General features: G+C 38.4%; 1 protein-coding gene across 1 annotated transcript in view; it reads left to right on the top strand.

The window, feature by feature from the left end:
• Positions 1-25,525, top strand: part of LOC138316042 (enhancer of mRNA-decapping protein 4-like) — a 65,316-nt gene that overhangs the window by 26,374 nt on the left and 13,417 nt on the right. Inside the window, exons 20-28 of the mRNA XM_069257515.1 lie at positions 422-478; positions 3,661-3,736; positions 4,646-4,898; positions 5,153-5,308; positions 8,757-8,872; positions 16,252-16,417; positions 16,700-16,886; positions 17,348-17,564; positions 18,917-19,080. Of these exons, the coding sequence (XP_069113616.1) occupies positions 422-478; positions 3,661-3,736; positions 4,646-4,898; positions 5,153-5,308; positions 8,757-8,872; positions 16,252-16,417; positions 16,700-16,886; positions 17,348-17,564; positions 18,917-19,080 (1,392 nt within the window). The remainder of the gene's footprint in view (positions 1-421; positions 479-3,660; positions 3,737-4,645; positions 4,899-5,152; positions 5,309-8,756; positions 8,873-16,251; positions 16,418-16,699; positions 16,887-17,347; positions 17,565-18,916; positions 19,081-25,525) is intronic.

The raw sequence follows: 25,525 nt of genomic DNA, 5'->3' as shown, positions 1-25,525 counted from the left end.
GATTTTATGGAACCAAATCTCTTCATAGATTGAAATGTCTTAAGGCCCTCTCCAGAATTTATGAATTACTGGGGTCTCAGATTTTCCCCTGGGGAGCGGGTCAAATTTACTATAGTTTATAAAGGGAAAACACATTTATGAGCATTATTTGCTCAATTTTCATATGCAATGTAACATGTAATTGAATCAAATACTCTTCATACAAAATGTAGATTAAAAGGCAAAATTGATATGATCACTTATTGACTTTAAGAGCCTGATTGGCGAATATATAGTACTTATATGTCTTTGTTTCATTCTGTATCCGAACTCAGGTGACCTTTAGGGCTCATGGGCCTCTTATTACATTTGGAGACATTTGCTAACATGGTCTAGTAAGTGATGCTTTACACTGATTTCAAATTATCCTCCTGCTTTGTAGCCCCAAGGAAGCGCCAGTGCTGAAGGCAGCAGAGCGACATAGCATTTCATCGCCAAGGTAACAGGGTTATTTTAATACTGTGAAATCATTTATTTTCGTTGGGCTCAATTTTCGTGGATTCTAAAATTTTACAATTTCGTTGGCACTTAAATTCGTGGAGGAGACCTTATTTACACATCACTGTTAAAAATACACAGTCGACACTGTCACATGTACTGTGTGATCACTCAACCGGAACTAAGCTCTACCACACAACACAGTTACAATCACAAGCTTTAGTACATCACATGATAATTACTAGGAATGCGATTGGATAACAGCCATGGTCTATTTTGCGACAGTTCCCTGTCCTTCTTGGCTACGGGAGACTATACCTGACTACGGGAACTATACCAAAGTATAGTCCCCCGGGAATGAACACGCGACCAAATATATGACGTCCCAATGAATGTCATGTGACGTACTAAATCTATTATGGCCCTTTCCCTCGGGAACAGTTCTCCTATAGTGTTGTCTGGCGAGGTATAGTCCCCTCGTCTTCGACTCGGGGACTATACCTCGCCAGACAACACTATAGGAGAACAGTTCCCTCACGAAAGGGCCATAATAGAATAAGAGTCGGTACTCAGCTAGTGTTTATACAGATGTGTCCAACAAACAATTATCGTGTCACATTGATAGATTCATGATATACTCAATCAATTATTTGTTGGTACATGTGGATGAAGTCTATGAAATTCTTAAACTATCTTTGTTTGAACAATATTTTCAAACTTTGAACTTGTCATGCTTGTCCCCGAAATAGATTTTTAGGTCATCTGACCCAAAGGGTCAGGATGACCTATTGTCATCATGCACCGTCCGTCGTCGTGCGCCGTCCGCCGTGCGTAAACTTTTTATTCAAACGACTTCTTCTCAATAACCAGAAGGCCCAGGGTACTCATATTTGGCCTGTAGGTTACTGGGATGGAGGACTACCAAGTTTGTTTAAATGAATGACCTTGACCTTCATTCAAGGTCACAGGAGTAAAAAAGGCTAAAATCTTAGTTTGTTCAAATAAATGACCTTGACCTTCATTCAAGGTCACAGGGGTCAAATAGGCTAAAATCCTTTAAACAACTTCTTGTGAATAACTAAGTGGCCTAGAGACCTGATATTAGGCCTGTGGCATGCTGGGATAAAGGGCTACCAAATTTGTTCAAATAAATGACCTTGACCTTCATTCAAGGTCACGAGGGTCAAAAAGGCTAAAATCTTTAAACAACTTCTTCTCAAGAACCAGAAGGCCCAGGGTACTGATATTTGGCCTGTAGGATGCTGGGATGAAGGGCTACCAAGTTTGTTCAAATAAATGACCTTGACCTTCATTTAAGGTCACAGGGGTCAAATAGGCTAAAATCCTTTAAACAACTTCTTGTGAATAACTAAGAGGCCTAGAGACCTGATATTAGGCCTGTGGCATGCTGGGATGAAGGGCTACCAAGTTTGTTCAAATGAATGACCTTGACCTTCATTCAAGGTCACGAGGGTCAAATAGGCTAAAATCTTTAAACAACTTCTTCTCAAGAACCAGAAGGCCCAGGGTACTGATATTGGGCCTGTGACATGCTTCGATGAAGGGCTACCAAGTTTGTTCAAATGAATGACCTTAACCTTCATTCAAGGTCACGGGGGTCAAAAAGGCTAAAATATTTAAACGACTTCTTCTCAAGAACCAGAAGGCCCAGGGTACTGATATTTGGCTTGTAGGATGCTGGGATGAAGGGCTACCAAGTTTGTTCAAATAAATGACCTTGACCTTCATTCAAGGTCACAGGGGTCAAATAGGCTAAAATCATTTAAACAAATTCTTGTGAATAACTAAGAGGCCTAGAGACCTGATATTAGGCCTGTGGCATGCTGGGATAAAGGGCTACCAAGTTTGTTCAAATGAATGACCTTGATCTTCATTCAAGGTCACAGGGGTCAAATAGGCTAAAATCTTTAAATGACTTCTTCTTAAGAACCAGAAGGCCCAGGGTACTGATATTGGGCATGTAGCATGCTGGGATGAAGGGCTACCAAGTTTGTTCAAATAAATGACCTTGACCTTCATTTAAGGTCACAGGGGTCAAATAGGCTAAAATCTTTAAATGACTTCTTCTCAAGAACTAGAAGGCCAAGGGTACTGATATTGGGCATGTAGCATGCTTGGATGAAGGGCTACCAAGTTTGTTCAAATGAATTACCTTGACCTTCAATCAAGGTCACAGAGGTCAAATAGGCTAAAATCTTTAAACGACTATGTTGTATTATACTAATAGTCAGATGACCGTTAAGGCCCATGGGCCTCTTGTATGTACATGTTGTGAGGTACTAATCATCCTACAATGTATGAACGCATATACTTACATGACATTGGTATAGGTATATATATTTTCGTGGGGATGTAAATTCGTTGACTTTGGTCAAAAAATGAAATGGTGATAAATAATTTACTTTTTCGACTTCTTCTTCAAACCTACTGAACCAAATTTGTTGAAATTTTGCAGAAACCTTCCATAGCCAAAGGTCAGCCAAAATTGTGAATTATATGGTCCCAGCCCCCCAGGGGCCTTAGGGGTGGGGCCAAAAGGGGTCAAATAGGCTAAAACTTCAAAAATCTTCTTCTGAAATTCCAGAAATGGTAGAATCAAATACTCTTCATAGATTAAAAGGTCTTGAGGTCCTTTACAAAAATTGTGAATTATATGACCCTGGGGTCTCACGTTCCCCCCTAGGGAAGGGGTCAAGTTTACTATAGTTTATACAGGGAAAAGACATTTTTGAGCATTATTTGGTCATTTGTAATAGGAAATAAGTCAAATGTTGTCAGAATTATCAGTATGAAAAGGCCATTGAATCCTATTAACAATTTTTCCACAACTGACCCCCAGGGGCCTGAGGGGTGGGGCCAAAAGGGATCAAATAGTCAAATTTATAAAATCGCTGACTGACTTCAAGGGCCTGATGGGCCAATATATAGTGTTTATATGCATGTCTTTGTTTCATTCTGTATCTGAACTCAGGTGACCGTTAAGGCCCATGGGCCTCTTGTTTCCCATGTTTTTGCTTTTTACCCATGAATTCTACTATATAATTGGGCATAATTGTTCTGAAATATATTAAACTTATTGATACTGATTAATTTTAAGAATACCAAGATGTTTATATGTTATTTTAATTTAAAAAAATCTCAATTATTTTGATTTGGTTACAGGGATGTTCCTGTGCCTGTACGAGAAATACACAGAGAAACAATCCGGGAAGTCATAGACAAGAAAGCTTTGTCTGAGGTAGGCTTTATGTCTGGAGACATTGTGACCTTTTTGATTTTACAAACCTGATAACTTGTTAATAGTGAACATTTTGATGTTAAATGGGAAATCAAGCAACGAAGAGACCTGGAATTGGGCCTGTATCGTGCTTGTCTACAAAATTTGTTAAATAAATGACCTTGACCATCATTGAAGGTCACAGAGGTCAAATAGGCTAAATTATTCGGAGAATGTCTTGCCAATAGCTAAGAGACTTGTAGCATGCTAAGATAAAGGACTACCAAGTTGTTAGCTCACCTTGTCCGAAGGACCAAAGTGAGCTTATGCAATATCATAGCATCGGCGTCCGGCCGTCCGTCTGTCAACAGTCGACTTCTTCTCTATAATCGCTGGCCGGAATTTAACAAAATTTGACTGGTAGCATCCTTATCGGCTACTGAATGAAAATTTTACAAATAGGTGGGCTGACCCCCACCCCAAGAGGCCTGAGGGGTGGGGCCAAAAGGGGTCAAATTGGGTATTTGCATATAAACACCTCCTCCGGGTGGGGTGTGTTGTTTGGTGGTTTTGGCGGCATGCTTCAGTGATAGAGCACAATAAAAAAAGCAACAGTTTCACTATACAAGAAGACCCAACACAAACATACTGCAGTCTCCCAAAACATGCCCCTCACACTTCACACACACTACACACTGCATGCATAGGAGGCCGTCCTTACAAGACCATGGATGTTAATAGGACGTTAATATAATCAAACCCTTTGCATGACTTTGAGTTAAATTTGCAAAGATTTGGTATGCTTGATTCCTTTAATGTAAAGACCAAATGCCTTTTTTAGTAGCATGACTGAAATCCAGGTAGCAGGTGATAAATGATTCAGGCCCATTGAACCCTTGCTTTTAAATGTTGTATCTTTTATCTATACAGTTACAAGACAACTTACAGAGCATTCTGGTGGCCCTGGAGGCTCAGAACAATCAGATACAGCGGTTACAGGATCAGTTAGCTGAACAACAGGAACAGCAGGCGGAGTTACAGCGACAGCAGATTGAGATGGAACAGCTCAGACAGATGGACAAACAGCAACCCCAACCAAACATAGAGGAGCATCTCGGCAAACTAGAGTCTATAGTGACGTCACGTGTGGAGAGAATGTTCAGCCAACACGCAATGAAAGAAAGTATCCTTTAATAACAAATTAGATAGTTATAATGTTTATTAATGTTATAGAGAAGTCTCCCAGTCATTAAATAGTTATAATTACCATTCATTCTTGGTCACATGAAGTTTGGCTTAATATATTTATAATTAATAGATAATGACATAATAATATTCTATTAAAATTTGAATGAGATCATTTTCATAAGATATTATAAGAGCAAAGCAGAATTTTAGAGTTATTTTGCGACTGTCCCTTCCTTAATCGTGTGCTAGACCAGCGGGTACAGGATTTATTACAGCAGACAGAGCGTCGTGACCAGCACCGACAGGACAAGTTACAGCAGGCCATCACACAGACTGTCAACCAAGCAGTCCATCATAACCTGGAAAAACAGGTCAAGGCCGAGATAAGGAATACTGTAGTGCCTAGTAAGGACTTCTTTGTTTTTTATACAAAATCCTAACAATATCCCCGTAATCCAATAAGATTGATGGATCATTGCATTGTTTTGCTCTCCATAATTTCAGAAATAAAATAATCACACGACAAACAAAAATTCATCTGATTTACCAAAGTCTAAAATAAAATTGTATTATTAGCTCGCCTATTCGAAGAATAGGGGGAGCTAATGTTGTCACCCTGGGGCTGACACCCCGGCGTCGGCGCCGGCGTCAGCGTTGGCGTCCAATTTCATGTTTAAGTTTTTGAGCAAGTTTCTGTTTCGTCAATCGTTTAAGCTTAAGTCATCATAAATGTTTATGATTTTATTTTCCTAATGTGTATGGATGCTGAACGTGATAATGCAACCAATATGGGGCCCTTTAGGGTTTTTAGCTCACCTGGCCCGAAGGGCCGGTGAGCTTATGTCATGGCGCGGCGTCCGTCGTCCGTCGTCCGTCCGTCCGTCCGTCCGTCCGTCCGTCTGTCCGTCAACATTTCCTTTAAATCGCTACTAGTCATAGAGTTCTGCATGGATTGTAACCAAATTTGGCCACAAACATCCTTGGGGGAGGGGGAACAGAACTTGTATAAATTTTGGCTCTGACACCCCGGGGGCAGGAGGGGCGGGGCCCAATAGGGGAAATATAGGTAAATCCTTTAAATCGCTACTTGTAATAGAGTTCTGAATGGAATGTAACAAAATTTGGCCACAAACATCCTTGGGGGAAGGGGAACAGAACTTGTATAAATTTTGGCTCTGACCCCCCGGGGGCAGGAGGGGCGGAGCCCAATAGGGGAAATAGAGGTAAATCCTTTAAATCGCTACTAGTCATAGAGTTCTACATGGATTGTAACTAAATTTTGCCACAAACATCCTTGGGGGAAGGGGAACAGAACTTGTATAAATTTTGGCTCTGACCCCCCGGGGGCAGGAGGGGCGGGGCCCAATAGGGGAAATAGAGGTAAATCCTTTAAATCGCTACTTGTCATAGAGTTCTACATGGATTGTAACCAAATTTGGCCACAAACATCCGTTGGGGAAGGGGAATAGAACTTGTATAAATTTTGGCTCTGACCCCCCGGGGGCTGGAGGGGCGGGGCCCAATAGGGGAAATATAGGTAAATCCTTTAAATCGCTACTTGTCATAGAGTTCTGAATGGAATGTAACAAAATTTGGCCACAAACATCCTTGGGGGAAGGGGAACAGAACTTGTATAAATTTTGGCTCTTGCCCCCCGGGGGCTGGAGGGGTGGGGCCCAATAGGGGAAATAGAGGTAAATCCTTTAATTCGCTATTAGTCATAGAGTTCTACATCGATTGTAACTAAATTTTGCCACAAACATCCTTGGGGGAAGGGGAACAGAACTTGTATACATTTTGGCTCTGACCCCCCGGGGGCAGGAGGGGCGGGGCCCAATATGGGAAATAGAGGTAAATCCTTTAAATCGCTACTTGTCATAGAGTTCTACATGGATTGTAACCAAATTTGGCCACAAACATCCGTGGGGGAAGGGGAACAGAACTTGTATAAATTTTGGCTCTGACCCCCCGGGGGCAGGAGGGGCGGGGCCCAATAGGGGAAATAGAGGTAAATCCTATAAATTGCTACTAGTCGTAGAGTTCTGCATGGATTGTAACCAAATTTGGCCAGAAACATCCTTGGGGGAAGGGGAACAGAACTTGTATAAATTTTGGCTCTGGCCCCCCGGGGGCTGGAGGGGTGGGGCCCAATAGGGGAAATAGAGGTAAATCCTTTAATTCGCTACTAGTCATAGAGTTCTGCATGGAATGTAACCAAATTTGGCCAGAAATATCCTTGGGAGAATAAGAACTGAGTTTGTATAAATTTTGGCTCTGGTCCCCGGGGCAGGAGGGGCGGGGCCCAATAGGGGAATTATAGGTAAATTCTATAAATTGCTACTTAATTGTCCAAGAGTTTTGTATGGATTGTAACTAAATTTGGCCACAAACATCCTTGGGGGTAGGAGAACAGAACTTGTATAAATTTTGGCTCTGACCCCCAGGGGGCAGGAGGGGCAGGGCCCAATAGGGGAAATAGAGGTAAATTCTATCAATCGCTACTTGTCCTAGAGTTCTACATGGATTGTAACCAAATTTGGCCACAAACATCCGTGGGGGTAGGGGAACAGAACTTGTATAAATTTTGGCTCTGACCCCCCGGGGGCAGGAGGGGCGGGGCCCAATAGGGGAAATAGAGGTAAATCCTTTAAATCACTTCTTCTCATAGAGTTCTGCATGGATTGTAACCAAATTTGGCCAGAAACATCCTTGGGGGAAGGGGAACAGAACTTGTATAAATTTTGGCTCTGGTCCCCCGGGGGCAGGAGGGGTGGGGCCCAATAGGGGAAATAGAGGTAAATCCTATAATTCGCTACTAGTCATAGAGTTCTGCATGGAATGTAACCAAATTTGGCCAGAAATATCCTTGGGAGAATAAGAACTGAGTTTGTAAAAATTTTGGCTCTGGTCCCCGGGGCAGGAGGGGCAGGGCCCAATAGGGGAATTATAGGTAAATTCTTTAAATTGCTACTTAATTGTCCAAGAGTTTTGTATGGATTGTAACTAAATTTGGCCACAAACATCCTTGGGGGTAGGAGAACAGAACTTGTATAAATTTTGGCTCTGATCCCCCGGGGGCTGGAGGGGTGGGGCCCAATAGGGGAAATAGAGGTAAATCCTTTAAATCACTTCTTCTCATAGAGTTCTGCATGGATTGTAACCAAATTTGGCCAGAAATATCCTTGGGGGAAGGGGAACAGAACTTGTATAAATTTTGGCTCTGATCCCCCGGGGGTAGGAGAGGTGGGGCCCAATAGGGGAAATAGAGGTAAATATTAAAATTCCTTCAGAAAAGAAACAATGAACCTGTATTCAGAAAATTATTTGGCATTACAAACCAGGTGAGCGATACAGGCCCTCCGGGCCTCTTGTTTTTGAGTCTGTTAATTTGTCATAAAAAAAATCCATGTTAAAGTTTTTGAACAAGTTTCTATTTTGTCTATTGTTTAAGCTTAAGTCATCATATATGTTTATGATTTTATTTTCCTAATGTGTATGGATGCTGAACGTGATAATACAACCAATTTGGGGCCCTTTAGGGGGTTTTTGAGTCTGTTATTTAATAATTTGTCATATTTCCATGTTAAAGTTTTTGAGCAAGTTTCTATTTTGTCAATTGTTTAAGCATAAGTCATCATAAATGTTTATGATTTTATTTTCCTAATGTGTATGGATGCTGAACGTGATAATACAACCAATTTGGAGCCCTTTAGGGGGTTTTAGAGTCTGTTAATTTGCCATATTTCCATGTTTAAATCGTAAATACTTGAACATCAACTTCTTCTGAATAGGCGAGCTTTGCTGTTCTCCAACAGCTCTTTTCTTTCTGATGATATTTGTTTGTATCTTGTAGACGTGAGTAAAGTGTTAGAACCATTAAAGGAACAATTACAACAGGAACTAGCACAGAAACTCACGACTACAGACTCACTCCTAAAGGATAACATTGTCAAGATGGTGCGATCTAGGGTAAGTAGTGGTAATAACATTACATCCTTTATACCATACAAGTAGTGGTAATAACATTACATCCTTTATACCATACAAGATGGTGTGATCTAGGGTAAGTAATGGTAGTAACATTACATCCTTTATACCATACAAGATGGTGTGATCTAGGGTAAGTAGTGGTAGTAACATTACATCCTTTATACCATACAAGATGGTGTGATCTAGGGTAAGTAGTGGTAGTAACATTACATTCTTTATACCATAACAAGATGGTGTGATCTAGGGTAAGTAGTGGTAGTAACATTACATTCTTTATACTAACAAGATGGTGTGATCTAGGGTAAGTAGTGGTAATAACATTACATCCTTTATACCATACAAGATGGTGTGATCTAGGGTAAGTAGTGGTAGTAACATTACATTCTTTATACTAACAAGATGGTGTGATCTAGGGTAAGTAGTGGTAATAACATTACATCCTTTATACCATACAAGATGGTGTGATCTAGGGTAAGTAGTGGTAGTAACATTACATCCTTTATACCATACAAGATGGTGTGATCTAGGGTAAGTAATGGTAGTAACATTACATCCTTTATACCATACAAGATGGTGTGATCTAGGGTAAGTAGTGGTAGTAACATTACATCCTTTATACCATACAAGATGGTGAGATCTAGGGTAAGTAATGGTAGTAACATTACATCCTTTATACCATACAAGATGTTGTGATCTAGGGTAAGTAATGGTAATAACATTACATCCTTTATACCTTACAAGATGGTGTGATCTAGGGTAAGTAATGGTAGTAACATTACATCCTTTATACCTTACAAGATGGTGAGATCTAGGGTAAGTAATGGTAGTAACATTACATCCTTTATACCTTACAAGATGGTGTGATCTAGGGTAAGTAATGGTAGTAACATTACATCCTTTATACCATACAAGATGGTGTGATCTAGGGTAAGTAATGGTAATAACATTACATCCTTTATACCATACAAGATGGTGTGATCTAGGGTAAGTAATGGTAATAACATTACATCCTTTATACCATACAAGATGGTGTGATCTAGGGTAAGTAATGGTAGTAACATTACATCCTTTATACCATACAAGATGGTGTGATCTAGGGTAAGTAATGGTAATAACATTACATCCTTTATACCATACAAGATGGTGTGATCTAGGGTAAGTAATGGTAATAACATTACATCCTTTATACCATACAAGATGGTGTGATCTAGGGTAAGTAGTGGTAGTAACATTACATCCTTTATACCATACAAGATGGTGTGATCTAGGGTAAGTAATGGTAGTAACATTACATCCTTTATACCATACAAGATGGTGTGATCTAGGGTAAGTAATGGTAGTAACATTACATCCTTTATACCATACAAGATGGTGTGATCTAGGGTAAGTAATGGTAATAACATTACATCCTTTATACCATACAAGATGGTGTGATCTAGGGTAAGTAATGGTAGTAACATTACATCCTTTATACCATACAAGATGGTGTGATCTAGGGTAAGTAATGGTAGTAATAACATTACATCCTTTATACCATACAAGATGGTGTGATCTAGGGTAAGTAATGGTAATAACATTACATCCTTTATACCATACAAGATGGTGTGATCTAGGGTAAGTAGTGGTAGTAACATTACATCCTTTATACCATACAAGATGGTGTGATCTAGGGTAAGTAGTGGTAATAACATTACATCCTTTATACCATACAAGATGGTGTGATCTAGGGTAAGTAATGGTAATAACATTACATCCTTTATACCATACAAGATGGTGTGATCTAGGGTAAGTAATGGTAGTAACATTACATCCTTTATACCATACAAGATGGTGTGATCTAGGGTAAGTAGTGGTAATAACATTACATCCTTTATACCATACAAGATGGTGTGATCTAGGGTAAGTAATGGTGGTAACATAACATTACATCCTTTATACCATACACAAGATGGTGTGATCTAGGGTAAGTAATGGTAGTAACATTACATCCTTTATACCATACAAGATGGTGTGATCTAGGGTAAGTATGGTAATAACATTACATCCTTTATACCATACAAGATGGTGTGATCTAGGGTAAGTAATGGTAGTAACATTACATCCTTTATACCATACAAGATGGTGTGATCTAGGGTAAGTAGTGGTAATAACATTACATCCTTTATACCATACAAGATGGTTGTGATCTAGGGTAAGTAATGGTATAACATTACATCCTTTATACCATACAAGATGGTGTGATCTAGGGTAAGTAATGGTAGTAACATTACATCCTTTATACCATACAAGATGGTGTGATCTAGGGTAAGTAGTGGTAGTAACATTACATCCTTTATACCATACAAGATGGTGTGTGTAGTCTAGGGTATAGTAGTGGTAAGTAACAACATTACATCCTTTATACCATACAAGATGGTGTGATCTAGGGTAAGTAATGGTAGTAACATTACATCCTTTATACCATACAAGATGGTGTGATCTAGGGTAAGTAATGGTAGTAACATTACATCCTTTATACCATACAAGATGGTGTGATCTAGGGTAAGTAATGTAACATACTCTTACCACAAGTATCTAGAAGTAACTTACATCCTTTATACCATACAAGATGGTGTGATCTAGGGTAAGTAATGGTAGTAAACATTACATCCTTTATACCATACAAGATGGTGTGATCTAGGGTAAGTAGTGGTAGTAACATTACATCCTTTATACCATACAAGATGGTGTGATCTAGGGTAAGTAATGGTAGTAACATTACATCCTTTATACCATACAAGATGGTGTGATCTAGGGTAAGTAATGGTAGTAACATTACATCCTTTATACCATACAAGATGGTGTGATCTAGGGTAAGTAATGGTAGTAACATTACATCCTTTATACCATACAAGATGGTGTGATCTAGGGTAAGTAGTGGTAGTAACATTACATCCTTTATACCATACAAGATGGTGTGATCTAGGGTAAGTAATGGTAGTAACATTACATCCTTTATACCATACAAGATGGTGTGATCTAGGGTAAGTAATGGTAGTAACATTACATCCTTTATACCATACAAGATGGTGTGATCTAGGGTAAGTAGTGGTAGTAACATTACATCCTTTATACCATACAAGATGGTGTGATCTAGGGTAAGTAATGGTAGTAACATTACATCCTTTATACCATACAAGATGGTGTGATCTAGGGTAAGTAATGGTAGTAACATTACATCCTTTATACCATACAAGATGGTGTGATCTAGGGTAAGTAATGGTAGTAACATTACATCCTTTATACCATACAAGATGGTGTGATCTAGGGTAAGTAATGGTAGTAACATTACATCCTTTATACCATACAAGATGGTGTGATCTAGGGTAAGTAATGGTAGTAACATTACATCCTTTATACCATACAAGATGGTGTGATCTAGGGTAAGTAATGGTAGTAACATTACATCCTTTATACCATACAAGATGGTGTGATCTAGGGTAAGTAATGGTAGTAACATTACATCCTTTATACCATACAAGATGGTGTGATCTAGGGTAAGTAATGGTAGTAACATTACATTCTTTATACCATACAAGATGGTGTGATCTAGGGTAAGTAATGGTAGTAACATTACATCCTTTATACCATACAAGATGGTGTGATCTAGGGTAAGTAATGGTAATAACATTACATCCTTTATACCATACAAGATGGTGTGATCTAGGGTAAGTAATGGTAGTAACATTACATCCTTTATACCATACAAGATGGTGTGATCTAGGGTAAGTAATGGTAGTAACATTACATCCTTTATACCATACAAGATGATGGTGTGATCTAGGGTAAGTAGTGGTAGTAACATTACATCCTTTATACCATACAAGATGGTGTGATCTAGGGTAAGTAATGGTAGTAACATTACATTCTTTATACCATACAAGATGGTGTGATCTAGGGTAAGTAATGGTAATAACATTACATCCTTTATACCATACAAGATGGTGTGATCTAGGGTAAGTAATGGTAGTAACATTACATCCTTTATACCATACAAGATGGTGTGATCTAGGGTAAGTAATGGTAGTAACATTACATCCTTTATACCATACAAGATGGTGTGATCTAGGGTAAGTAATGGTAGTAACATTACATCCTTTATACCATACAAGATGGTGTGATCTAGGGTAAGTAATGGTAATAACATTACATCCTTTATACCATACAAGATGGTGTGATCTAGGGTAAGTAATGGTAGTAACATTACATCCTTTATACCATACAAGATGGTGTGATCTAGGGTAAGTAATGGTAGTAACATTACATCCTTTATACCATACAAGATGGTGTGATCTAGGGTAAGTAATGGTAGTAACATTACATCCTTTATACCATACAAGATGGTGTGATCTAGGGTAAGTAATGGTAGTAACATTACATCCTTTATACCATACAAGATGGTGTGATCTAGGGTAAGTAATGGTAGTAACATTACATCCTTTATACCATACAAGATGGTGTGATCTAGGGTAAGTAATGGTAGTAACATTACATCCTTTATACCATACAAGATGGTGAGATCTAGGGTAAGTAATGGTAATAACATTACATCCTTTATACCATACAAGATGGTGTGATCTAGGGTAAGTAATGGTAGTAACATTACATCCTTTATACCATACAAGATGGTGAGATCTAGGGTAAGTAATGGTAGTAACATTACATCCTTTATACCATACAAGATGGTGTGATCTAGGGTAAGTAATGGTAGTAACATTACATCCTTTATACCATACAAGATGGTGTGATCTAGGGTAAGTAATGGTAGTAACATTACATCCTTTATACCATACAAGATGGTGTGATCTAGGGTAAGTAATGGTAGTAACATTACATCCTTTATACCATACAAGATGGTGTGATCTAGGGTAAGTAATGGTAGTAACATTACATCCTTTATACCATACAAGATGGTGTGATCTAGGGTAAGTAATGGTAGTAACATTACATCCTTTATACCATACAAGATGGTGTGATCTAGGGTAAGTAATGGTAATAACATTACATCCTTTATACATACAAGATGGTGTGATCTAGGGTAAGTAATGGTAGTAACATTACATCCTTTATACCATACAAGATGGTGTGATCTAGGGTAAGTAATGGTAGTAACATTACATCCTTTATACCATACAAGATGGTGTGATCTAGGGTAAGTAATGGTAATAACATTACATCCTTTATACCATACAAGATGGTGTGATCTAGGGTAAGTAATGGTAGTAACATACATCTTTATACCATACAAGATGGTGTGATCTAGGGTAAGTAATGGTATAACATTACATCCTTTATACCATACAAGATGGTGTGATCTAGGGTAAGTAATGGTAATAACATTACATCCTTTATACCATACAAGATGGTGTGATCTAGGGTAAGTAATGGTAGTAACATTACATCCTTTATACCATACAAGATGGTGTGATCTAGGGTAAGTAATGGTAGTAACATTACATCCTTTATACCATACAAGATGGTGTGATCTAGGGTAAGTAATGGTAATAACATTACATCCTTTATACCATACAAGATGGTGTGATCTAGGGTAAGTAATGGTAGTAACATTACATCCTTTATACCATACAAGATGGTGTGATCTAGGGTAAGTAATGGTAGTAACATTACATCCTTTATACCATACAAGATGGTGTGATCTAGGGTAAGTAATGGTAGTAACATTACATCCTTTATACCTTACAAGATGGTGAGATCTAGGGTAAGTAATGGTAATAACATTACATCCTTTATACCATACAAGATGGTGTGATCTAGGGTAAGTAATGGTAATAACATTACATCCTTTATACCATACAAGATGGTGTGATCTAGGGTAAGTAATGGTAATAACATTACATCCTTTATACCATACAAGATGGTGTGATCTAGGGTAAGTAATGGTAGTAACATTACATCCTTTATACCATACAAGATGGTGTGATCTAGGGTAAGTAATGGTAGTAACATTACATCCTTTATACCATACAAGATGGTGTGATCTAGGGTAAGTAATGGTAGTAACATTACATCCTTTATACCATACAAGATGGTGTGATCTAGGGTAAGTAATGGTAGTAACATTACATCCTTTATACCATACAAGATGGTGTGATCTAGGGTAAGTAATGGTATAACATTACATCCTTTATACCATACAAGATGGTGTGATCTAGGGTAAGTAATGGTAGTAACATTACATCCTTTATACCATACAAGATGGTGTGATCTAGGGTAAGTATGGTAGTAACATTACATCCTTTATACCATACAAGATGGTGTGATCTAGGGTAAGTAATGGTAATAACATTACATCCTTTATACCATACAAGATGGTGTGATCTAGGGTAAGTAATGGTAGTAACATTACATCCTTTATACCATACAAGATGGTGTGATCTAGGGTAAGTAATGGTAGTAACATTACATCCTTTATACCATACAAGATGGTGTGATCTAGGGTAAGTAATGGTAAACATTACATCCTTTATACCATACAAGATGGTGTGATCTAGGGTAAGTAATGGTAGTAACATTACATCCTTTATACCATACAAGATGTAGTGTGTAACATATCTAGGGTAATCTAGGTAATGTATAACATTACATCCTTTATACCATACAAGATGGTGTGATCTAGGGTAAGTAATGGTAGTAACATTACATCCTTTATACCATACAAGATGGTGTGATCTATGGGTGAAGGGTAAGTAGTGGTAATAACATTACATCCTTTATACCATACAAGATGGTGTGATCTAGGGTAAGTAATGGTAGTAACATTACATCCTTTATACCATACAAGATGGTGTGATCTAGGGTAAGTAATGGTAGTAACATTACATCCTTTATACCATACAAGATGGTGTGATCTAGGGTAAGTAATGGTAGTAACATTACATCCTTTATACCATACAAGATGGTGTGATCTAGGGTAAGTAATGGTAGTAACATTACATCCTTTATACCATACAAGATGATGTGATCTAGGGTAAGTAATGGTAGCAACATTACATCCTTTATACCATACATTTGCTTAGTTAACATTTGTCTGTTTACTGTTAATGTATTTATTTTGGAACAATCATATTTTAGTACACAAACAATCTATTATAGATTAGGGTAATGATGAAAACCTGCAATCACTATTATGGCTATTTGAATGGTATTCAGAAAATATGATTGATACCGCAATTTTATGGGAAGCATTCTAGGAGGAAAAGCACAAAAATAATAATACTAAAATATGTACGTTTATATGTGTACAGTTTAAAGCATAAACTAAAAGCACAGCTCAGATTTTTGTTTTCTTTTGCTTTCAGCAAACTGTAGATGCTATAGGTATGGCAGCTGGTAATGCTCTACAAACTCCGATACAAGTTGCCTATAGAGAAGCTTTCCAGAATATCGTCGTTCCCAATTTTGAGCGTACCACACAGAACATGTTACAACAGATCAACGAGACTTTCACGAAAGGATCCCGGGAATGTAAATATTTTTTAGGATGAACAATAATATCTTCTTATGGTAACACTTTTTGTTAAAAGACCAAGGAACAATTCATTATAAATTATCCATTCACTTAAAGCGTTAATATTTATAATGTGAGCTTCCTAACAGGTTTAGTTAATATTTCTACTTCCACTTTCATTAACCCTATTCATTCACTACTATTGCATAAAATAGAAGCACTAAAATGATATGAAGTTTGAAGAAGTTTGTATGTAATTACTTATAGAGTCAATATTAAGACTTTTGTATCCCTTTCAGATATGAAACATTTAGACACACACTTAGGTCAGATCCAACAGAAACACCAAGAGGCCCGTGACCCTGTGGTAGGGCAGCTAAAACAGCTGACCGACTCCTTCAGGACCTCAGCCGAGTCCATGCAAAGTACTGTGTTGTCCACCTTACAGAGCCAAGTACACACTGATATGGAGAGATCAATGTCCAGGTACATCTAAATCTTATTTAACACTGTGATTTACCATATTTATAATCTTGTTATTATGGCTTTAGTTTTTGGGGAAGCTGAGATATTTATAATCTTGTTATTATGGCTTTAGTTTTTGGGGAAGCTGAGATATTTATAATCTTGTTATTATGGCTTTAGTTTTTGGGGAAGCTGAGATATTTATAATCTTGTTATTATGGCTTTAGTTTTTGGGGAAGCTGAGATATTTATAATCTTGTTATTATGGCTTTAGTTTTTGGGGAAGCTGAGATACAGACCAATCAGGTTGTCTTCTCTTATCATAACTCTTTTCTGTTTTGCTTTGTTTGTCACAGAACTTGCCTCCTCTTAGTAAGACATTTTCCACTATTGTTATGATTACCATGAAATCTTCCCACATGTCAAGCAATAGAAAAGTCTTTTACATACACTATTGACTCAACAACACATGTTGTCTACAGTTTGCAGGATCAAGTGGTCCAGTTTGTGCGACAGGCTGTCAAAGAGGAAGTTAGTATAGCTGTTAGAGAGCAGGGCGCCAGCATCAGTGACAGTGTGCTCACCGCGATGAGGTCAGGGGCTGTGACCCCTATCCAGGTGACCCCTGACCCTCACCAGGCCCAGACACAAATACTACAGCTGCTTCGTCAAGGTCAACTGAATGCTGCTTTCCAAGAGGTACAACAACTTAACTTAGACATACTGCTTTTGGAAGGTGCTAAAATTCTGCTTGCATAAGCCAATCTTCAAGATACGTGATATTTACATATTTCTAAAACTGGAGGATCACTATATGATAAATTTACGCTATTTCTGGTTTGGTCTTCCATCGTCAGAAAATATAATGTGACTTTTCTCAATTTCATGATTTCACTATGATCACTGATTTATTTTATTAGTCCACTATCATCAGATGGTAGGCTATTCCAATGGCTTTTTTTCCGTGGTCTGGCGTCCATCCTTCCGTCCATCCGTCAACAATTCTTGTTATCGCTATTTCTCAGAAAGCACTGAAGGGATCATTCTCAAATTTCATTTGTAGGTTACCCTAGGGCCCTAGTTGTGTATGTTGCATTTTGGGACAGATCGGTCAACTTTGATTTTGAAAGTTAAAGTTTGTTATCGCTATTTCTCAGAAAGTTCTAAAGGAATCATTCTCAAATTTCATATGTAGGTTCCCTAAGGGCCTTTGGTTGTACATATAGCATTTAGGGACTGACCTGTCAACAAGATGACCACCAGGCCGCCATCTTGGATATTGAAGTTTGTTACTGTTATTTCTCAGAAAGTACTGAAGAGATCATTTTAAAATTTCATATGTATGTGCTCCTTGGGCCCTTATTGTGTATATTGCGTTTTGGGACTGTAAACAAGGGTCAACAGGCCGCCATCTTGGATGTTGTTAATTGAAGTTTATTATAGCTATTTCTCAGAAAGTACTGAAGGGACCATTCTCAAATGTCATCGGTATGTGCCCAGAGGGCCTTAGTTGTGTATATTGCATTTTTGGACTGATCGGTCAACAAGATGGTCAATAATCTTAGATTTTGGCAGTTGAAGTTTGCTACCACTATTTCTCAGAAAGTACTGAAGGGATTGTTCTTAAATTTCATATGTAGGTTCCCCTTGTGCCAGAGTTGTGCATATTGCGTGTTGGGATTTATTAGTCAACAAGATGGCCGCCATCTGGGATTTTAATAGCTGAAGTTTGTTACAGAAAGTACTGCAGTGATCTGTTTTAAATTACATACATATGTAGGTTCCCCTTGGGCCCTAGTTGTGCATAGTGCATTTTGGGACCAATCGGTCAACAAGATGACTAACAGGCCACCATATTGGATTTTGATGTTGAACTTTGAAAAGTAGAGAAAAGAAAAGATCCATCTATCAATTGTCAGACATAGATGAGTCTTTGGTGGGCGCTAAGATCCCTCTGGGACCTCTTGTTTGTAAGGTAATTGATTTTTGTACAGAAGTGCTGAATAATTAACTCAATAAATACAAATTTTGTGTGTTTTTTTTTGTCACAGGCGCTCTCAGCATCTAATTTGGACCTAGTGATGTTTGTTTGTGAGACAGTAAATCCTCAGCAAGTATTTAACCAAACACCGTGTCCTCTACACCAACCTGTCCTTCTGTCCCTCATACAGCAACTCTCAGCAGATCTGGCCAACAGTACCGAACTCAAACACAAGTAAGTACTACTAAAAAGGCATGCAAGATTCTATCTAATATCTGTATTTGTTGTCCTATATCTATCAACATTTCCTTTAAAATACTACTGCTCCTAAAGTTCTCAATAGATTTTAACAAAATTTGGTCAGAAACATCTTTAGGGAGGGGGAACAGATTTGTTGAGATGGTGACAAATCCCTGGGGAAAGAGGAGCAGAGTTCAATCATGCACCATTTTAACAACTGAAGTTTATTCTGCTATTTCTCAAAAAATGCTTCAGAGATTTTCTGCATTATTGCATTTGTAGGTTTTCCTTGGTTCTCCATTGCAAATACCTCCCGGTGGAAAAGAAAAATCCAGATACCTCTAATCTGGAAGTTTTGACAAAATTGTATATGCAATATGTATATGTGTGGAATCCTAATGTTATCAAAGGTTTTAATAGAAAAGTAAAAAAGGGGAAAAGCATGAAAAGATCCATCTTTCATTTGACAGATAAAGGTCTATGGTGGACGACAAAATCCCTCTGGAATCTCTTGTTTATAAATTTTTATTCTAACCATTCTGGGACAAGAAAATTGGGGCCAAATAAAGTCAGATTGATTTGAATCACTAGTCGTTATAAGAGTTTTAATTACATTCTTTTGTTGTACAGACATTGTATATAGGTGACTCTATTTCTCTGATCCCTCCTTGTGTATTCATTTATATTGCTATCCAAAGATAGTCTACGATACATGGTTTCCACTGGCCTGAAGGGTGGTATCAGGAAAGGGAAAGTAAAAAGTCAATTTTTGAAACCCTTCTCTTTCTCTGTAAAAATGAGATGTGTTACAGTATACAGGTAAGAAATATAGAACATTTTTATTGCAGCTGTATGTCTTTCTATCTATCTATCTATTTTGTCTATAGATGCATTCTCCATCTTACACGTGAGTGTAGCAGACCAGGCACATAATTTTAATCATTCTGACTCTTGTCAGTGAGAGTTGCCTCCCTTCCAACCACACTATAACATTTTCAGCAAAAAGCTATAAGAAAGCTGCAAAGTCTTGGAGGAAAAAGAAACAAGCAGTCCCAAATTTCCCCCTTGATCTAAGATTCTACTGTACCTGATGTGTACATTATCCCGTGTAGATCATCATCAAAAATAAACTTATATAACCATTTTAGTAGAATTAAAAACAACCTTTAGTTAGCAGACACTTTGACGGCCATTTTTGCAATGAAGACCTTTCTATGTTTTAAAGACATGATCAGTTAAGATAACATTCTTTGGTGGTATAGACTGCAACAGATACTAAACAGGATATACAGACTACATGACTACGTGTATAGTGTTTTGGTATATTTAGGTCACCTGAGATGAAGTCTCAAGTGACCTATTCTAATCGCCTTTAGTCCATCGTCGTGCGTTGTATGTCCGTAAACAATTTACATTTTCGACTTCTTCTCCAAAACTGCTGAAGCAATTTCAATGAAATTTTGCACAAACCTTCTAAGGCATAAGGCCAATCAAAACTGTGAATTATATGGTCCCTACCCCCCAGGGGACTGGGAGGGGCCAAAACGTGTAAAATTGACTAAAATTTCAAAAATCTTCTTCTCCACTCACAGAAGTGGTGGAATCAAATACTCTTCATAGATGGAAAGGTGTTAAGGTCCTTTACAAAACTTGTGAATTATATGACCCTTGGGTCTCACGTTTTCCACTGGGGAGGGGGTCAATTTACTATAGTTTATAAAGGGAAAACACATTTATGAGCATTTTTTGCTCAATTTTCATAGGAAATGAGTCAAACTTGGTTATAAATATATTTATTAGCCTGAGATAGCATTTTAATATCATATCCATATTGGTCCTGGCCGACCCCCCTAGGGGCAGAGGAGCGGGGCCAAAAGGGGCAAATAGGCTTAGACTTCAAAAATCTTCTTCTGAAATTCTGGAAATGGTAGAATCATATACTCTTCATAGATGGAAAGGTATTAAGGTCTTTTACAAAATTGTGAATTATATGCCCCTAGGGTCTCACGTTTTTCCCCCTGGGAAGGGGGTCAAGTTTACTTTTAATTAATTTATATATGAAAAACACATTTATGAACATTATTTGCTCAATTTTATAGGAAATGAGTCAAACTTTATTAGAATTATTAACCTGAGATATGATCTTTTAACATCCATATCAGTCCTCACTGACCTCTTGGGGGACCAGAGGGGCGGGGCCAAACAGGGTCAAAATGACTTAAAATTATAAAAAAAAATCTTCTGAGTTCACAGATTTGGTGGATAATATTTCAAATACTTTTCATAGTTTAAAAGTCAAATTTATAAAATCACTGATTGACTTCAAGGGTCAGTATATATAATGTTTATATGTCTTTGTTTCATTCTAAAAAAAATCAGGTGACCATTAAGGCCCATGGACCTCTTGTTTTTCTTTGGGCAGCGTCCAGGTGGAAGTTCATTCATTGTCCATCAATTTTTTTCCAAGCAGATGATCATGACCATTTTTTATTCAAGGCCATAGGATCAAATAGGCGACAATTATATATTCTTTATACAGTTAATACAATGTCATTTATCATCTTATTAAAGATGCTCCACCGCCGATAAATGGTATTTTCACTATCAAAAACAGGAGCAGACAATTTAGTATTTTTCTTCAGTTACAAAAGTTACTTACTTTACATCATTTCCACCATTGAAAAGTTTGAGTTTTTAAATTAAAAATATGAAAAATAATTAAATGCATCCAAAAAAAATTCTGTGGCACTATATCCTTTCAGGAATGAAGTACTGATTGTGCATGTACTAAAGGCAAAATAAATTATTTTATATTTTTTTTGTGTTAATTAGACATACATATACACAATTAAACACCAATTATTGTTCAAATGTTGAATATCATTCATGCTCTGTCGACGGTGGAGCATCTTTAAGAAAAAAGTCCAGATCCCTAATTTTTTAATCTGTAAAATGCTGGTAAAAAAGCTACCAAACTTATATTAATGAATTAATTTTGAATTCGCCTTCAAGGTCACAGGGGTCAACAAGGAAATAGGCCATGGGCTAGGAGGGTCCCACATGCAACCCATGTGCTCCATGTGACGTTTTTCAACCAAAGTAGACAAATGAGGTATCAAAATGACCAAAATAGAACAACCAATACATATCAGGACCAAATAATCCAATATATGTAGTGATTTGTACGCAGGAAATGAAAAAAAATGGATTTTAAGCTCAAAAATGATGATTTTTCAGCAAATTTTTCATATTTGGCTTGATACAGCAAAAATGTTTTCCAACAGCAAACTATTACTTCTTATCAGTTTTTAGCTCGCCTATTCGAAGAATAGGGGGAGCTAATGTTGTCAACCCAGCGTAGGCGTCAGCGTTGGCGTCCCATTTCACATTAAAGTTTTTGAGCAAGTTTCTGTTTCGTCAATTGTTTAAGCTTAAGTCATCATAAATGTTTATGATTTTATTTTCCTAATGTGTATGGATGCTGAACGTGATAATACAACCAATTTGGGGCCCTTTAGGGTTTTTTTGAGTCTGTTAATTTGTCATATTTCCATGTTAAATTTTTGAGCAAGTTTCTATTTTGTCTATATACGTATATTATATATCACTATATAATGCATACAGAACTGTATAAAAGGAGGTTGTCACATCTAACTATAGTTCCAAATACAATCAGTGATAACAATGTGTTGAAAACGCAATCATCTTTCCTTGTACACGTTCTCGATTGACGTGATTTCATTGAAGTTAACTTCGGCACATGTGTTTACATTAGTCTACTTTCATTTTCAAAGCTATTATTAGAAAGCTCTTGACTTTACCATGACTATCGTGAAAAAACGCCAAGAATTCCCGAAAGAAACCTAAGTTGAAGGCCGTATGTATTTAAGAACCAATCATATTGCTCGTATCATATTTGCTTCGAGAGATGCAAAATGGCCGGTTTTGTCTTGGGTCACTTACTACAGTTCAAATAATCGCTATGAGGACCAACACGGGGATATCCAAGGAGTCGCTAAAGTAAGAAAATAACCAAACTTCTGTTCATGTTTTTGTGAGTAGGTAACATTTTACCGTAAGTACTGCGAAACAATCGCTACTCATTAGTAATTTTTAGCTCACCTGGCCCGAAGGGCCGGTGAGCTTATGTCATGGCGCGGCGTCCGTCGTCCGTCCGTCCGTCCGTCCGTCCGTCCGTCCGTCGTCCGTCCGTCAACATTTCCTTTAAATCGCTACTAGTCCTAGAGTTCTGCATGGATTGTAACCAAATTTGGCCAGAAATATCCTTGGGGGAAGGGGAACAGAACTTGTATAAATTTTGGCTCTGACCCCCAGGGGGCAGGAGGGGCGGGGCCCAATAGGGGTAATAGAGGTAAATCCTATAAATCGCTACTTGTCCTAGAGTTCTGCATGGATTGTAACCAGATTTGGCCAGAAACATCCTTGGGGGAAGGGGAACAGAACTTGTATAAATTTTGGCTCTGACCCCCTGGGGGCAGGAGGGGCGGGGCCCGATAGGGGTAATAGAGGTAAATCCTATAAATCGCTACTTGTCCTAGAGTTCTGCATGGATTGTAACCAAATTTGGCCAGAAACATCCTTGGGGGAAGGGGAACAGAACTTGTATAAATTTTGGCTCTGACCCCCAGGGGGCAGGAGGGGCGGGGCCCAATAGGGGTAATAGAGGTAAATCCTATAAATCGCTACTTGTCCTAGAGTTCTGCATGGATTGTAACCAAATTTGGCCAGAAACATCCTTGGGGGAAGGGGAACAGAACTTGTATAAATTTTGGCTCTGACCCCCTTGGGGCAGGAGGGGCGGGGCCCGATAGGGGAAATAGAGGTAAATCCTATAAATCGCTACTTGTCCTAGAGTTCTGCATGGATTGTAACCAAATTTGGCCAGAAACATCCTTGGGGGAAGGGGAACAGAACTTGTATAAATTTTGGCTCTGACCCCCAGGGGGCAGGAGGGGCGGGGCCCAATAGGGGTAATAGAGGTAAATCCTATAAATCGCTACTTGTCCTAGAGTTCTGCATGGATTGTAACCAAATTTGGCCAGAAACATCCTTGGGGGAAGGGGAACAGAACTTGTATAAATTTTGGCTCTGACCCCTCGGGGGCAGGAGGGGCGGGGCCCAATAGGGGTAATAGAGGTAAATCCTATAAATCGCTACTTGTCCTAGAGTTCTGCATGGATTGTAACCAAATTTGGCCAGAAACATCCTTGGGGGAAGAGGAACAGAACTTGTATAAATTTTGGCTCTGACCCCCTGGGGGCAGGAGGGGCGGGGCCCAATAGGGGTAATAGAGGTAAATCCTATAAATTGCTACTTGTCCTAGAGTTCTGCATGGATTGTAACCAAATTTGGCCAGAAACATCCTTGGGGGAAGGGGAACAGAACTTGTATAAATTTTGGCTCTGACCCCTTGGGGGCAGGAGGGGTGGGGCCCAATAGGGGAAATAGAGGTAAATCCTATAAATTGCTACTTGTCCTAGAGTTCTGCATGGATTGTAACCAAATTTGGCCAGAAACATCCTTGGGGGAAGGGGAACAGAACTTGTATAAATTTTGGCATTGACCCCCCCGGGGGCAGGAAGGGTGGGGCCCAATAGGGGAAATAGAGGTAAATCCTAAAAAATTCTACTTGTCTTAGAGTTCTGCATGGATTGTAACCAAATTTGGCCAGATACATCCTTGGGGTTAACAGAATTCGTATAAATTTTGGCTTTGACCCCCCTGGAGGAGAAAGAGTGGGGCCCAATAGGGGAATTAGAGGTAAATATCCAAATTTCTTCAGAAAAGAAAAAATGAACTTATATTCAGAACATTACTTGGCATTACAAACCAGGTGAGCGATACAGGCCCTCTGGGCCTCTTGTTCAGATAATCGTGTTACGAGCTCGTGTCCGACCAACCAATATTCAGATGTTTTCTGTGAATCGGGGTTGCATTCGGACATTTATCGTGGAGCTACAGACCTGTTTCATACCTCATTTCAAAGATAAATTCATCATCTTCATGATGCTAGATGGATTTCAGATATACAACGACAATTTTTCATGTTACAGTCGTTTGAAATGACATACCCTAAATTTACGGATTTCGGAGTTCCATACCTTTCTCTTATATATACTTATATATATATATTTTTTGTCAGCGAGCTAAGTACCTGTGGTCATGGCACGGCGTCCGTCATCCGTCCGTCAACATTTCCTTTAAATCGCTACTAGTCATAGAGTTCTGCATGGATTGTAACCAAATTTGGCCAAAAACATCCTTGGGTTGAAGGGGAACAGAACTTGTATAAATTTTGGCTCTGACTTCCCGGGGGCAGGAGGGGCGGGGCCCAATAGGGGAAATAGAGGTAAATCCTATAAATCGCTACTTGTCCTAGAGTTCTGCATGGAATGTAACCAAATTTGGCCACAAACAT

This window comes from Argopecten irradians, chromosome 2 (assembly GCF_041381155.1).
Source record: "Argopecten irradians isolate NY chromosome 2, Ai_NY, whole genome shotgun sequence".
Lineage (NCBI taxonomy): Eukaryota > Metazoa > Mollusca > Bivalvia > Pectinida > Pectinidae > Argopecten > Argopecten irradians.
This window is presented reverse-complemented; position numbering and strand designations above follow the sequence as displayed.